At 44.4% G+C, this 16,050-nt stretch overlaps 2 protein-coding genes across 15 annotated transcripts in view; both read right to left on the reverse strand.

Annotated features, from left to right (window-relative positions):
- Nucleotides 1-16,050, reverse strand: part of USP4 (ubiquitin specific peptidase 4) — a 50,204-nt gene that overhangs the window by 30,857 nt on the left and 3,297 nt on the right. For 8 of the 14 annotated variants that reach the window (XM_027098635.1, XM_027098636.1, XM_027098634.1 and 5 more), the window contains exons 3-6: nucleotides 13,224-13,354; nucleotides 11,683-11,809; nucleotides 10,912-11,057; nucleotides 10,720-10,781 (exon numbers count right to left, since the gene is read on the reverse strand). In XM_027098635.1, coding sequence (XP_026954436.1) covers nucleotides 10,720-10,781; nucleotides 10,912-11,057; nucleotides 11,683-11,809; nucleotides 13,224-13,354 — 466 coding nt within the window. The other 6 variants (XM_027098648.1, XM_027098646.1, XM_027098647.1 and 3 more) reach the window with 4 other exon arrangements.
- Nucleotides 10,354-10,622, reverse strand: SEM1 (SEM1 26S proteasome subunit; the record flags this gene model as incomplete). The annotated part of the gene is made up of 1 exon (XM_027098563.1): nucleotides 10,354-10,622. A coding segment is annotated over one exon (186 nt), but the record flags the coding sequence as incomplete, so codon positions are not given.

Genomic DNA, 16,050 nt, shown 5'->3' on the forward strand with positions numbered 1-16,050 from the left:
ATAAAATTAGAAATGAAAAAGGAGAAGTTACAACAGACACCGCAGAAATACAAAGCATCCTAAGAGACTACTACAAGCTACTCCATGCCAATAAAATGGATAACCTGAAAGAAATGGACAAATTCTTAGAAAGGTATAACCTTCCAAGACTGAACCAGGAAGAAATAGAAAATATGAACAGACCAATCACAAGTAACGAAATTGAAACTGTGATTAACAATCTTCCAACAAACAAAAGTCCAGGACCAGATGGCTTCACAGGTGAATTCTATCAAACATTTAAAGAAGAGCTAACACCCATCCTTTTCAAACTTCTAAAAAATTGCAGAGGAAGGAACACTCTCAAACCCATTCTATGAGGTCACCATCACCCTGATACCAAAACCAGACAAAGATACTACAAAAAAAGGAAAATTACAGACCAGTATCACTGATGAATATAGATGCAAAAATCCTCAACAAAACATTAGCAAACAGAATCCAACAACACATTAAAAGGATCATAGGGCTTCCCTGGTGGCACAGTGGTTGAGAGTCCGCCTGCCAATGCAAGGGACATGGGTTCGTGCCCCGGTCCGGGAAGATCCCATATGCCACGGAGCGGCTAGGCCCGTAAGCCATGGCCACTGAGCCTGCGTGTCCGGAGCCTGTGCTCCACAACGGGAGAGGCCACAAAAGTGAGAGGCCCGTGTACCGCAAAAAAAAAAAAAAAAAAAAGGATCATACACCATGATCAAGTGGGATTTATCCCAGGGATGCAAGGATTCTTCAGTATACACAAATCAATCAATGTGATACACCATATTAACAAATTGAAGAATAAAAACCATATAATCATCTCAACAGATGCAGAAAAAGATTTTGACAAAATTCAACAACAATTTATGATAAAAAACTCTCCAGAAAGTGGGCACAGAGGGAACCTACCTCAACATCATAAAGGCCATATACAACAAACCCACAGCAAACATCATTCTCAATGGTGAAAAAACTGAAAGCATTTCCTCTAAGATCAGGAACAAGACAAGGATGTCCACTCTTGCCACTATTATTCAACATAGTTTTGGAAGTCCTAGCCACAGCAATCAGAGAAGAAAAAGAAATAAAAGGAATACAAACTGGAAAAGAAGAAGTAAAACTGTCACTGTTTGCAGATGACATGATACTATACACAGAAAATCCTAAAGATGCCACCAGAAAAATACTAGAGCTAATCAATGAATTTGGTAAAGTTTCAGGATACAAAATTAATGCACAGAAATCTCTTGCATTCCTATACACTAACAACGAAAGATCAGAAGGAGAAATTAAGGAAACAATCCCATTCACCACTGCAACAAAAAGAATAAAATACCTAAGGAGGTAAAAGACCTGTACTCGGAAAACTAGAAGACACTGATGAAAGAAGTCAAAGATGACACAAACAGATGGAGAGATATACCATATTCTTGGACTGGAAGAATCAATATTGTGAAAATGATTATATTACCCAAAGCAATCTACAGATTCAATGTGATCCCTATCAAATTACCAGTGGCATTTTTTACAGAACTAGAACAAAAAATATTAAAATTTGTATGGAGACACAAAAGATCCCAAATAGCCGAAGCAGTCTTGAGGGAAAAAAACGGAGCTGAAGGATCAGACTCCCTGACTTCAGACGATACTACAAAGCTACAGTAATCAAGACAATATGGTACTAGCACAAAAACAGAAATACAGATCAATGGAACAGCATAGAAAGCCCAGAGATAAACCCACGCACCTATGGTCAACTAATCTATGACAAAGGAGGCAAGGATATACAATGGAGAAAAGACAGTCTCTTCAATAAGTGGTGCTGGGAAAACTGGACAGCTACATGTAAAAGAATGAAATTGAACACTCCCTAACACCATACACAAAAATAAACTCAAAATGGATTAGAAACCTAAATGTAAGACCGGACACTATAAAACTCTTAGAGGAAAACATAGGAAGAACATCTTTGACATAAATCACAGCAAGATCTTTTTTTGATCCATCTCCTAGAGTAATGGAAATAAAAACAAAAATAAACAAATGGGACCTAATGAAACTTAAAAGCTTTTGCAAAGCAAAGGAAACTACAAACAAGACGAAAAGACAACCCTCAGAATGGGAGAAAATATTTGCAAATGAATCAACCGACAAAGGATTAATCTCCAAAATATATAACAGTTCATGCAGCTCAACATTAAAAAAACAAACAAGCCAATCCAAAAATGGGCAGAAGATCTAAATAGACATTTCTCCAAAGAAGACTTATAGATGGCCAAGAAGCTCATGAAAAGCTGCTCAACATCACTAATTATTAGAGAAATGCAAGTCAAAACCACAATGAGGTATCACCTCACACAAGTCAGAATGGGCATCATCAGAAAATCTAAAAACAACAAATGCTGGAGAGAGTGTGGAGAAAAGGGAACCCTCTTGCTCTGTTGGTGGGAATGTAAATTGATACAGCCACTATGGAGAACAGTATGGAGGTTCTTTAAAAAACTAAAAATAGAATTACCATATGACCCAGCAATCCCACTACTGGGCAAATACCCAGAGAAAGCCACAATTTAAAAAGACATACTCATGGGCTTCCCTGGTGGCGCAGTGGTTAAGAATCCACCTGCCAATGCAAGGGACACAGGTTCGAGCCCTGGTCCGGGAAGATTCCACATGCCACGGAGCAACTAAGCCCATGCGCCACAGCTACTAAGCCTGCGTTCTAGAGCCCACAAGCCACAACTACTGAGCCTGAGTGCCACAACTACTGAAGCCTGTGTGCCTAGAGCCTGTGCTGTGCAATGAGAAGCCACCCAATGAGGAGCCCACACACCGCAAGAAGAGTAGCTCCTGCTCGCCACAACTAGAGAAAAGCCTGCGCGCAGCAACAAACACCCAACACAGCCAAAAATAATAATAAAAATAAATAAATAAATAAGACACATGCACCCCAATGTTCACTGCAGCACTATTTACAATACCCAGGTCATGGAAGCAGCCTAAATGCCCATCGACAGACGAATGGATAAAGAAGGTGTGGTACATGTATGCAATGGAATATTACTCAGCCATAAAAAGGAACAAAATTGGGTCATTTATAGAGACGTGCATGGATCTAGAGACTGTCATACAGAGTGAAGTAAGTCAGAAAGAGAAAAACAAGTATCATATATTAACGCATATATGTGGAAACTAGAAAAATGATATAGATGAACTGGTATGCAGGGCAGAAACAGACACACAGATGTAGAGAACGTATGAACACCAAGGGGGGAAAGTGGCGGGGGTGGTGGTGGTGGTGGTGGGATGAATTGGGAGATTGGGACTGACATGTATACACTAATATGTATAAAATAGGTAACTAATAAGAACCTGCTACATAAAAAAATAAATTAAATTTAAAAATTTTTTTTAAAAAAGGAAAGTGTTTTTTTTTTCCCTTTCACCTCCCCATGGCTATTCTTCTGTTCTTCTTTAGTTTACAAATCCCAGGTTTTAGTTAGAGCCCTTCTAACTGCTAAAAGGCATTTCCCAGCCTCCTTTGAAGCCAGGTGTGGTCATATAATTGGCCAGAGATGTAAAGGCAGATCTTCTATGTGATTTCTGGGAAATTTCTTTAAAAGGAAGGGGCAAGGCTTCCCTGGTGGCGCAGTGGTTGAGAGTCCGCCTGCCGATGCAGGGGACACGGGTTCGTGCCCTGGACTGGGAAGATCCCACATGCCGCGGAGCGGCTGGGCCTGTGAGCCATGGCCGCTGAGCCTGCGCGTCCGGAGCCTGTGCTCCGCAACGGGAGAGGCCACGGCAGTGAGAGGCCCGCGTACCGCAAAAAAAAAAGGAAGGGGCATGTCCTTCTTCCCAATTCCTCCTCAGCTACTTGAATGCAGATATGATTGGTCCATCTCCAGCAGTCATCATGGACCCTGAGTTGACCACCTTTAAAGTTGAAGCCACGCACAGTAGAGCAACATGACAAAACAGCTGGATTTCTAATAATAGCAGCATTGAACTGCCCACCTCAGAAATTCTTTTTGGAAAGATATAACCATCTACATTGCTCGACATGCTAACTTTCAGGTCTTTCTTCATTGCTACCAGAGCTTTCCTAATCAATACAACATATTATATAAAAGATGTAAATTCTACTTTTGTATTTCTGGTAGTTACTCCACTAACTTACTAGGATCTATAACTGTTTTTATTTTTCCCCATCATAATTACTTCAACTTATTAACTACATTTCCCTGCAAAAGTAGTTCAGGACATTCTCATCTCTCTTTACTGCTTCCTGTCTCCTCAACTGTCTTCCATGTTGGGATTACCCAGTATTTACTTCTGGATTGTTACTGATAAAGGCTGCTTTCTTAAACCTTTCTTCTTACTATTACTAAACTTTTTTAAAACTTTTTATTGAAGTATATTACATAGAGAAATATATACATTATGAGAGTACAAAAATCAAGACATTCCTGGGAATTCCCTGGTGGTCCAGTGGTTAGCACTTGGCGATTTCATAGCCATGGCCTGGGTTCAATCCCTGGCTGGGGAACTAAAATCCCAAAAGAGGCATGGCACAGCCAAAAAAAAAAATCAAGACATTCTCACCAAGCGAATACCCCTATATAACCAGTACCCTCAGACCAAAAAACAGGACAGCACCACCCCCCAGGTGTCTTCCTCACGCTCCCTGCAGTCATTATTTTTCTCTAAGCTAACCTCCATCATGACCTTGACACCCATAGGTCAGTTTTGCGGGTTCTTAAGCTTTATATCAAGGGACTCAAACAATATGCCACGTTTTGTGTCTGGCTTCTCATTCACATGGTTTATGAGACTCAATGTTGCTGTGGCTGGAGAGAATTCTATTGCATGCATACACCACAATTTATCCATTCTCTTTTTGGTGGACATTTAGGTTAGCTCCAGTTTGTGACTATGACAAGCTGTGCTGTCATGAACATCTTTGAATGTATCTTTAAGTGAATGTGAGATATATTTCTGTATGCCTAAGAGTGGATTGCTGGGTTGTAGAATATGCACACAATTCGTCATTTAGTACTTGTTGCTAAACCTTCTAAAGTCACTATACCAGTTTATATGCCCCATCAGCAAGTTCCAACACCTCTACAACACTTGACACTACCTGTCTTTTTCATGTAACCATTCTGGGGGATGTGCAGAAGCACTGCATTATGGTTTTAATTTGCCATTTCTGGATGACTGCTGAGGTTGAGCACCTCTCCATATGGTCGCTAGCCACAAGGTAGCCTCTTTTTTTTTTTTAATTTATTTATTTTTGGCTGTGTTCGGTCTTCGTTGCTGCACGTGGGCTTTCTCTAGTTGCGGAGAGTGGGGGCTACCATTTGTTGCAGTGTGCAGCCTTCTCATTGCGGTGGCTTCTATTTTTGCATAACATGGGCTCTAGGTGCACAGGCTTCAGTAGTTATGGCATGAGGGCTCAGTAGTTGTGGCTTGCCGCTCTAGAGTGCAGGCTCAGTAGTTGTGGCGCACAGGCTCAGCTGCTCTGCAGCATGTGGGATCTTCCCGGACCAGGGCTCGAACCCGTGTCCCCTGCATTGACTGGCAGACTCTTAACCACTGTGCCACCAGGGAAGTCTGGTAGCCTCTTTCTTAAAGTGACTGTTATAGGTTTTCTCGCCCTTTTTTCTAGAAGGGGTGTCTGACTTTTTCTTACTGACATTAAGGGGTTTCTTTGAAATTCTGGATATAAACAATCTGTCAGACATAGGTATTGCAAATAGCTTTCTCACTCTGTGGCTTGCCTTTTCACTCTTTTAGAACAGCCCTGAATTTAAAAGTCATCCACTCAGGCTTCCCTGGTGGCGCAGTGGTTGAGAATCCACCTGCCTATGCAGGGTACACAGGTCGGAGCCCTGGTCCAGGAAGATCCCACATGCCGCAGAGCAGCTAAGCCCGTGAGCCACAACTACTGAGCCTGTGCTCTAGAGCCGACGTGCCACAACTACTACAGCCCTCACGCCTAGAGCCCTTGCTCCGCAACAAGAGAAGCCACTGCAATGAGAAGCCTGCGCACCACAACGAAGAGCAGTCCCCGCTCACCACTAGAGAGAAGCCCGCACACAGCAACGAAGACCCAATGCATCCAAAAATAAAAATAAATAAATTTATTTAAAAAAAACAAAAACCTTAAGAAAAAAAAAAGTTATCCACTCTATCCATGTCCTCCTCTATGGTTTGTGGTGCTGTGTCTTGTGTAAAAATTCTTTGCTTACTCCAAAGTCATAAAGTCCTTGCATTTCTGGTCAACAGAACACTTCACTAGTTGTATACTCTCCCTTGCACCTTCTGGATTTTACTGCCTGCTCCTGGACGTTAACACTACTTCCCCCAAGAGGTTTTCAAAGAGGAGCTCTGTGTAGAAAACTTTCTAAAGTCATCTATGCCAGAGAAAATTATCTTTACATTCAGATAACAGTTTAGTAGGTTTTAAAATTCTAGTTTTGGGGCTTCCCTGGTGGCGCAGTGGTTGAGAGTCCACCTGCCGATGCAGGGGACACGGGTTCGTGCCCCGGTCCGGGAAGATCCCACATGCCACGGAGCGGCTGGGCCCGTGAGCCATGGCCGCTGAGCCTGCGCGTCCAGAGCCTGTGCTCTGCAACAGGAGAGGCCACAACAGTGAGAGGCCTGAGTACCGCAAAAAAAAAAAAAAAAATTCTAGTTTTAAAGTTATCTTCCTTTGGGACTTCCTTGGTGGTCCAGTGAGTAAGACTCCACACTCCCAATGCAGGGGGCCCGGGTCTGATCCCTGGCTGGGGAACTAGATCCCGCACACGTGCCGCAACTAAGAGCCGGCGTGCCACAACTAAGAGCCACATGCTGCAACTAAAGATCCTATGTGTTTGGGCTTCCCTGGTGGCACACTGGTTAAGAATCCACCTGCCAATGCAGGAGATATGGGTTTGAGCCCTGGTCCGGGAAGATCCCACATGCCGCGGAGCAACTGAGCCCGTGCGCCACAACTACTGGACCCAGCACACCCTAGAGCCTGTCCTCTGCAACTAGAGGCCACTGCAGTGAGAAGCCCGCACACAGCAAAGAAGAGTAGCCTCCAGTCGCCGCAACTAGCATGCAGCAATGAAGACCCAACACAGCCAAAAATAAATAAATAAATTTAAATAAACAAATAAATAATAAAGATCCCATGTGTCACAACTAAGACCTGGCACAGCCTAAATAAATATTTAAAGTTTTCTTACTTTGATACTGAAAAAGTATCTCCTAGGTCCATTGTGGCTGTTGGGAAGTTTGATATTAATCTGCTTCTCACTGTGACTTTCTCTTTCAAACAGATTTGACATTTTCCCTACATCTTTGTTGTTAAATTTCAATCTAACGTGTCTTGGTGTGGGCTTTGTTTTTTCTGTCATGTTTAGCATTCTTTACATTTAAGATGCATCCTCGGGCTTCCCTGGTGGCACAGTGGTTGAGAGTCCGCCTGCCGATGCAGGGGACACGGGTTCGTGCCCCGGTCCAGGAAGATCCCACATGCCGCGGAGCAGCTAGGCCCGTGAGCCATGGCCGCTGAGCCTGCGCGTCCGGAGCCTGTGCTCCGCAACGGGAGAGGCCACAACAGTGAGAGGCCCGCATATCGCAAACAAAAAAAAAAAGATGTATCCTCTTTCATGATTTCTGAGAAACTCTTGGTCATTATTTCTTCTAAAATTTTCTTCCCCTGTCCGTCATTTCCTCTCTGCTTCTGAGATTCCTATTATCTGGACACTGACATTTCTACTCCCATCCTCCACAGCACTTTTCTTCTACTATCTTCCACCTCCTTATCCCCTAGAATTCTTCAACCTGACCTTCCGACTTCTACACTCAAGTCTTGAGCTACATCCATTCTGCTACTCAACCCAGCCCCTGAATTCTCTGTTTCCACGTAGGTATCTCCTTGTTCCTCTTTCATGTACCCATTTGCTCTTTCTCTTTAGGATTTCCATTATGCTTCTTCAGTCCTCCTAAGCAGCTGGGAATATGAATTCTGCTCCAACTAGCACAACGTGTCAATTTGTCACTTTCCTTTAATTCTGACTATACTTGTCAGCTTCTCGTTGTGGCTCCCTGTGAGCCATTCACCAGGTGAGAACACCCCACTCCACATTCACCATACCCCTCAAATGAGCTCCCCACCTCACAAAGGCAAAGATGGAAGCTAGAGTCTCACAAGGATCACAGGCCAACCGCCGCAGCATCTCTTGGGCCTTATCCCCTCAGCCCTCCTGTCATCCCTCCAAGCACCAGCCATAACAAACTCCTGCTGGCCTTCAACCAGGCCTGCTCTGCCTCAGGACTTCTCCATCTGCTGTCACCTCTGCCTCACAAAGCTGTTCTCCACACCACACTCACTGCTGATTCCCTTGCCTCCTTCATGACCATATTCAAATGGTACCTCAGTGGGGCCTCCCCATCGGCCTGTTTAAATATGCCCAAAGCCTTAGCACTTGCTTATTTTCTTCCCTGATTTTTTCCCACAGTACTTGTAAATCTTCAGACATGTATTTTTTTAATTTATCTATTTTCTGCTCCTTGAGGATAGAAACTTTGTTTTGTTTATTGCTGTATCCTTGGCATCTAGAACAGTGTCCGGCACTACTGAGGAAGTAGGGAGGCGAATGTGACTTAGGACTTCTGCTCTGAGCTCATTCACCATTGGACACCCTCTACCAGGAGACTCAAACCTTCAGGGCATTTCAATGAGGCACTCCTCTTTTCCAAAAGCTGTTTCCCTTCACTGGAATCTCTTAGGCCTGAGGGTGTGGAAGGGATGGGGAAAAGCATCAGTAGGAAGAGAAAAAGGCACAACTGAAAACAGTCTCCCTTGGCTCTTCACACAGGCTCTTCCACTCCAAGCTGTCAACCCTACCTCACAGACTAGAATCCAAGCACCTTCTCCCAAGGGGGTTGTCGCAGTTTTTAAGTTAGTTTCTCTTGGTTCTGTGGCATTTCCATTCCAAGAAGGGAGTCAGCAGGCTGGGCTAGTATATTTGTTTCCTACGGCTGCTGTAACAAATTACCACAAACTTAGTGGCTTAAACAACACAAAGTTATTATCTTACGGTTTTGGAGGTCCAAAGTCCAAAATTCTTCTCACTGAGCTAAATCAAGGTGTGGGCTGAGCTGTGTTCCTTGGTGGGGGCTCTAGGGACTTCTAGAGGCTGCCCACCTTCCCTGGCTCATGGCCAGTTGAGTCTTTCTCACACTTCACCACTCTGACTCTGCTTCTGCCCTCACATCTGACTCTCCTGTCTCCCTCTTTCATTTTTAAGGACCCTCATGATCATACTGGGCCTACCCAGATAATCTAGGATAATCTCCCCATCTCAAGATCCTTAATCACATCAGCAAAGTCCCTTCTGCCATGTAACCTAACATATTTACAGGTTCTGGGGATTAGGACATGGACTCTGGGGAGGGACATGATCATTATTCTGCCTACCATAGCTATTTTGTCATCTTCTCAAGAACTGGTGACCAGAGTTTCTTAAACTGAAGTCCATGGCTAGGCTTCAGGGTGTCTGTAAAACCCTTGAGATTATTGGCAAAATGTTGCGTCTTCCTGCATGTTTCTTGAGAGAGAGCTCAGAGCTTTCATAATTTTCAAAAGAACTAAGAGCCCATTACTACAAAACAGTCACTGTCCAGGGCCTGACTGAGGGAAGAAAGCAAAGACCAACACTGTCCCCATTAACTACTGGAACACAGACACGATTCTCCCATCTTATACCATAAGAAAAATTCAACACTTCTGTCCCCTTCTCAGAACATGCATTAACTTCACACCACACATGAACATCTCCTGAGACAGAGGTGCCTGGAGCCCCAGTTAAGGAGCAGAGTAATTCCCGCAGCAAATGACGAGGACAACAATGAGAAACAGGCCCCTGGGTAAGGAGTGGGATGGGATCAAACTATTACCTTTAAGTCATGCAAGACCCCATGCCTGAGCCCTCTTCTCTTCCATCAAAGCCTCTAGCTATAGGTGGAGAAAATAAATGCCCTTGACAGAGACAAAGCCACCTCTTGGCAGAGCAGATCCTGGCCCAGATCCTGGCCTCTTCTCTTCTCCTTTCATTCTCAACAAGCAGAGGCTCACTGCCTTGTTCACACACCTGACAGCTTCCCCTGAGATGGCTGCCCAGCATGCTGCTTACCAAAAGCCAGGATTATAGACTCTGGATACATAATTGAAAATGTTTTCATCTGATTTAGAATTTTTTCTTTTTTTCTTAGATCAAAACATTTACTTTTCTGTGTTACAAAAACAAAAATAAATCTGAGGAGGTAATGAAATAAACATTTTTTAAGTGTCCCACCCTGGGTTCTCTGCTCTAGAATTTAGTAAACAGTTCAAGTTTAGGTTGCTTCAGCACTTCTGGATGCTATGATGTCTCCATCTTATAACCATGTTTCTCTAGTTCAGCTCGTAACTGATTGGAGAAGTCATCCTCTACATTGTCATCATCCCAATTATCCTCCCAGACATGTGCATCTTCATCTTCATCTAAACCAGCCCAGTCACAGCCGCCACTGCCGTTGCAGCCTCCCAGGCCGGCTCTATCATAGAGACTAGAATTTTATTTTCTTAGTACAAGTAACTGCCTTAGGAAATAGTGTCTCCCTTACACCCATGTGCCCAGCTGCAGGGAGAAAAAGTCCACTTACTTTGACTGCAGGGTCTGCCTTGGCCACGTGCCATCTTCGTTTTGGGGCTCAATTACTAGCACCTGAGTGAAAGGGGAAACCATATGAGGAATGTGCAAACCATCTCACTGTTGACATGCTCAGAACCAAAAGATACCTGTCCACACACCCTGGGCAGAGCTGTCTGCTGGGGCATGGCTTGGGCCCTCCTACCTGACCCTGGTACAGCCCAGCATCCTGCACAGTGTTGTCTAGCTTGCTCAACTGCTCGTAGGTGTTGCTCATGTATTTGTTCCACAGCCGTGTCTCACGGTCCGCAGGGATGTTGAACAACTTCCGCATTTCCTTCTCAATGGTTGCTGGAGACAGGCAGAAACATCACTCAGGGCTTTCTCCAGAAGCAAGACCAGCAACAGCCATGGCAAGCTAATGCTCATCCTCTGTCCTTTTCAGATGGTCACTGGATGCTCTGGATCAAAACTTCTGACCGACCTTAGCCCCTTGGTGACTCCTAAGGCAAACATCTTCCATGGCATCCTCTTACACTCATACAACCAAAAATTGTCCCTATGCTTCCCATTCTTTAATGATGTGGGTTCCAATTTTTAGCACAGAAGCAACATAGAAAAGTCAGAAAACTTACCTTTGGAGGTAAGATAGATTTGGTTTCAAATGCTAGCTCTGCCGTTTTCTCACTGAGATTTCTGAATAAGTGACATTAATCTCTCTGAATCTGCATTTCTTCACCCTTCTTACCATATGTTAAGTGGGCAGAGACCATGCCCAGTGTTTTATACAATATGATTCCCAGGCTTAGCTGTCCACAAGAATGCCCTGGGGAGCAGGCTCCCAGGTCAGGACTGGTAACCACAACCCGAGATTATTTGGGTAACAAGTCTGAAGAGGGTGCCCCAGCTTCCCTCTCATTAGCCACAATGCCCTGCACTCTCACTGGATACCTGGAACTCCAGGCCAGCTACTCACCGATGGTGTCTGACTTGCTGAAATGGCAACTCAGCACATTGGTGGGGTCACTGTTCTCACAAAGCTTCAATTCCAGCAAATACACCTCCACCTTGCAGTGCTTGACAAACAGGCCATGCTCTACAACCTGTAAACAAGAGGCACGGGTGAAGGAGCAGTGGTTCCACACCAGTGCAGTCTTGGAAGCAACATGTCTCATCAGTGGCAAAAGGCACAATCCACATGCTAATCAGTTTCCTTAAGTGATAGGGGGATCAGAAGTACAGATTTTTAAAGCCACTGGCATCTGTCCTAGTTTAAAAACCTTACTTCCACTCATTAGGACCAACCAAGAGCATCTGGATGGAACCAGAGCTGGCAACAACTGTGCACAACAGGAAAGTCATTGTTCATCTCTTAGAGGGTATCATGATGCTTCCCCTGCAGGGTCTGTGGAATTAAGAGGCCTAGAGAATACAGTTAAAGCCCTTGGCAGCACGCTCGCCACATGGCAGGACTGTGGGCAGGTGCCGACATCTGTGGGAGGCTGGCATGCCCCTAACCATTTGATACCTAACCCCTCTTGGAGTCCCAGGTTTCAAGGTGGAGAAAGAAGGTAGTTCTGGCCCTGAAGAGCAACTCTTAGAAGCTTGGCCTCAGGACTGCAGCCTTTTCCTACTCTGCTAAGAAGGGAAACTAAACACCAGGCAGAGTAAGAAATTTACCCAGTGCCTACGTATCAGCAGTCATGTGGACTCCTGTGATGTCCCCCTCCAGTGGGATAAGCAAACAACTGTGGGAATCAGGCTGGTGGTATTCTCACCAGTCCTGTCTACCAGAGAGGCTAACAATCTGGGTTTCTCTCCCAGGGTCTGCCTTCCAAGAGACTGTTCTCTTGGATATAAAACACCTGTTTTCCGAGGTACTCAACAGTGTGACCAGAGATTCTTAAGCACAGGGGGAGGGACTTCGCGGGTGGGGCAGTGGTTAAGAATCTGCCTGTCAATGCAGGGGACACAGGTTCAATCCCTGGTCCGGGAAGATCCCACATGCCACAGAGCAACTAAGCCTGTACACCACAACTACTGAGCCTGCGAGCCACAACTACTGAAGCCCACACGCCTAGAGCATGTGTTCCACAACCAGAGAAGCCACTACAATGAGAAGCCCACGCACCTCAACGAAGAGTAGCCCCCACTCACCGCAACTAGAGAAAAGCCCACATGCAGCAACGAAGACCCAACACAGCCAAAAATAAACAAAAACACCAAACAAACAAAAAAGCACAGGGGGAAAAGCAATATCAGAAAGGTTAAGTTAAACAAGAAGCAGTACATTACTGTATATCCATAAGACCCCAAGTGAACTTTCTCTCACAGAACCTTCCAGAATGTGCTCTCACTGCACCGCTGGACATATCCCAAGCCACTGGGCAGCTGTGATGTCTGGAGGCCTCCATTCAACTTCTTACATATGGCCAGTACCCCAGGAAACCAACACTAGTCAGTGTCAGGGAGCACTCACAGACACTGACCAGCAGGTGTAACAATTCATGTACTCACTTTTCTGACAATGGGCTGCTGGCCTTCTACACAGCCATACCAGTTTAGTAACTTATTCCAGGCCTCAGCTGGGACCAATACATAGTCCAATTCATCAATTAAATGTTCTTTCAAGGTCTGACTCTCAGGATCTGAAAAAGGAAAACAGCACATAGCTCACTGCTTTTCTCCCCAGAAATGTTTGTTTTACATGATTCTTATGTACTTTTCAGAAACATGAAAAGCATTTATAGGAAGAAGTACAAAATTCCAAAATTCTGTCACTGGCCATAACACAGAGCAGACCTGGAGTCTTTTTTTTTTTTTTTTTTGGTGGTACGCGGGCCTCTCACTGTTGTGGCCTCTCCCATTGCGGAGCACAGGCTCCGGACGCGCAGGCTCAGCGCCCGTGGCTCACGGGCCCAGCCGCTCCACGGCATGTGGGATCCTCCCGGACCAGGGCACAAACCCGCGGCCCCTGCATCGGCAGGTGGACTCTCAACCACTGCGCCACCAGGGAAGCCCCAGACCTGGAGTCTTTAGGCATGCTTTCTGAACATTTTATGAGGAACTTGTATTTCTTCCATAGTTGGAGGGAGAAGGAAAGAGAAAAGAGAAAAACTCCAATTTACACTTTCAAAGTGCTTCCAGATTCCACAATTAAAATTGTTTACTATGAATATTTAATGTAATATTCTGCTTAGTGAAACTGCATTAAGGTCAGATATCATCTTCCTTTGAAAGATTTACTAAGAAAGCAAAGAAACAAATCATTGAAGTTAAATTTATTTTACCAAGAGTCATTTAGCATTCTTAGTTTTCAACACTCCAAGTGAAAACTCAGCTGGACATCGGCCATGTGGAGGGAGAACACCTTTAACATGTTAAGCATCCATCTTACACCCCACACGGAGGCAACATGACTGTGAGTCAGAAAAAGACATCCATGGTCTGAAACATACTCTCTCAATGGAGGACCAAGGGACTGGATCAAGGGAAGACTAATCATCTCCCATCAAGGAAGCCTCCCTGCTAATAAGCCTGTGCCCATCTACACCCACTCCCGCAGTAGTGGAAGCCACTGTTCTCCAGACAAATGAAGCCATGAAGCCAGGGAAGCAAAAAGTACCCACAATGGTGCAACTCACCTGTAATTCAAGGCAGACAATGTTAAAAACAAAAACAAACAAAAAAACAACAAAACAAAACAAAAACCAAAAATGGCATGCACAAGGTGACCAGGGCTTCCTATCACCTCTCCCACCAGTTTACACCCTACCCCATGAGGTCTTCTGCCCTTCCTCAGGGTGAGTTTCAGATCTGATCCATCTCTGCCTTTTTCATTTCCAAGGAAAAAGGAAAGGAACTAAACAGGCTTGGAGAACAGGAATACCAAGGTGAGAAGGATGAACGGAAAAACAAAATGTGGTATATACACACAGTGGGATATCATTCAGCCTTTAAAAAAAAGAAATTCTGACATGCCGTTAACATGGATAAACCTTGTGGACTTTATGCTAAATGAAATAAGCCAGTCACAGAAAAACAAACACTGTATGATTCCACTTACATTAGGTACCTAGAATAGTCAGACTCAAGAGACAGAAAGTAGAATGGTGGTTGCCAGGGGCTTGGGGGGAAAGGAGATTGGAAATACTATTTAATGAGTATGGAGTTTCAGTTTTGTGAGATAAAAAAGTTCTGGAGATGGGCTGTGCAACAATGTGAATATACTTTACACTATTGAACACTTAAAAATATGCAGATGGTAAATTTTATGTGTATTTTACCATAATTTAAAAGAAAAAAAAAAAGTGGCTCCTTCTCACTGATGAGCCAACCACATTCCACAGCAGCTCTGGCATGATTAATACTGACCGACCACCCCTTTTCTATTTAGCAACAGAAGGATGGCACAGGGCTAGCACTTATCAGTCTACTTGAAACAAGAGCTTCTGAAAAAAACTGACACCTAAACTCCAAGGTTTTCTCTGATTTGCAAATTAAAACTCATAAAGGTTATTCACTTGTCTTACTTGGAGACATACACCTTCATTTCTAACACTAAGCACTATGCAGATCTGGCCACGCAGCAGCCAGAAACCTTTAAATGTGGGAAAGGAACCGAGAGCTTTTAGCATCATCAACCCCAAGTACATCAATTCTTACAAGGCTTTCTCCTCTGGGGCTCAGTGACAATTTTCTCAAAATGTCATTCTTATGACACTATAGGGCAAACACAGGAACTTAACTGGAATTTTCAAGCAGTTCACTATTTTCACTTAAAACTGGATCAGTCCAAGGGCAGCATGCTAAAAATCACACATGAGTTTTACAAAAAGGATTTGGACTCTGCAAATTTCTCCAACAGAGGCAAATAAAGGCAAAAAAGGAGAGCACAGTTTGGTCTAAGCATTGGGACTCCAGATATACAGCAGGGACACAAATGGAAACAAGAGAGGGGTGCTCTGCAGACAACATTAGCAAGTTGCCCTTCCCCCTCCTTCCTACATGTTCAAGAGCCCCTTCTAGGTCATTCCCATGACCCTAGGCGGAAGGCAGCCAGACTGGGACTGGCAGGTGACTGGAGAGCCCAAGAACTAAGAGGGTGGCCCTCACTGGCCAGAGATAGACCATTCCCACACTGTCAATGTTCCAGGGTCTGAACAGAATGTACTTCTCACTTCCCAAGCTGACAACAAATGTTTTGAGCCTAAGCCAGGTGACATCAAATTGGAAGACCGCAGAAGGAATGCTTGTCCTTAGCTGAAGGTCAGGCAAAATTACTTCAGAGGGTCCCTCCAGCTCTAGCATTCTCATCACCAATACTATTAAAAGCCTTAAGAAT

This window comes from Aethalodelphis obliquidens, unplaced genomic scaffold (assembly GCF_003676395.1).
Source record: "Aethalodelphis obliquidens isolate GAN/ISIS:26980383/991018 unplaced genomic scaffold, ASM367639v1 scaffold125, whole genome shotgun sequence".
Lineage (NCBI taxonomy): Eukaryota > Metazoa > Chordata > Mammalia > Artiodactyla > Delphinidae > Aethalodelphis > Aethalodelphis obliquidens.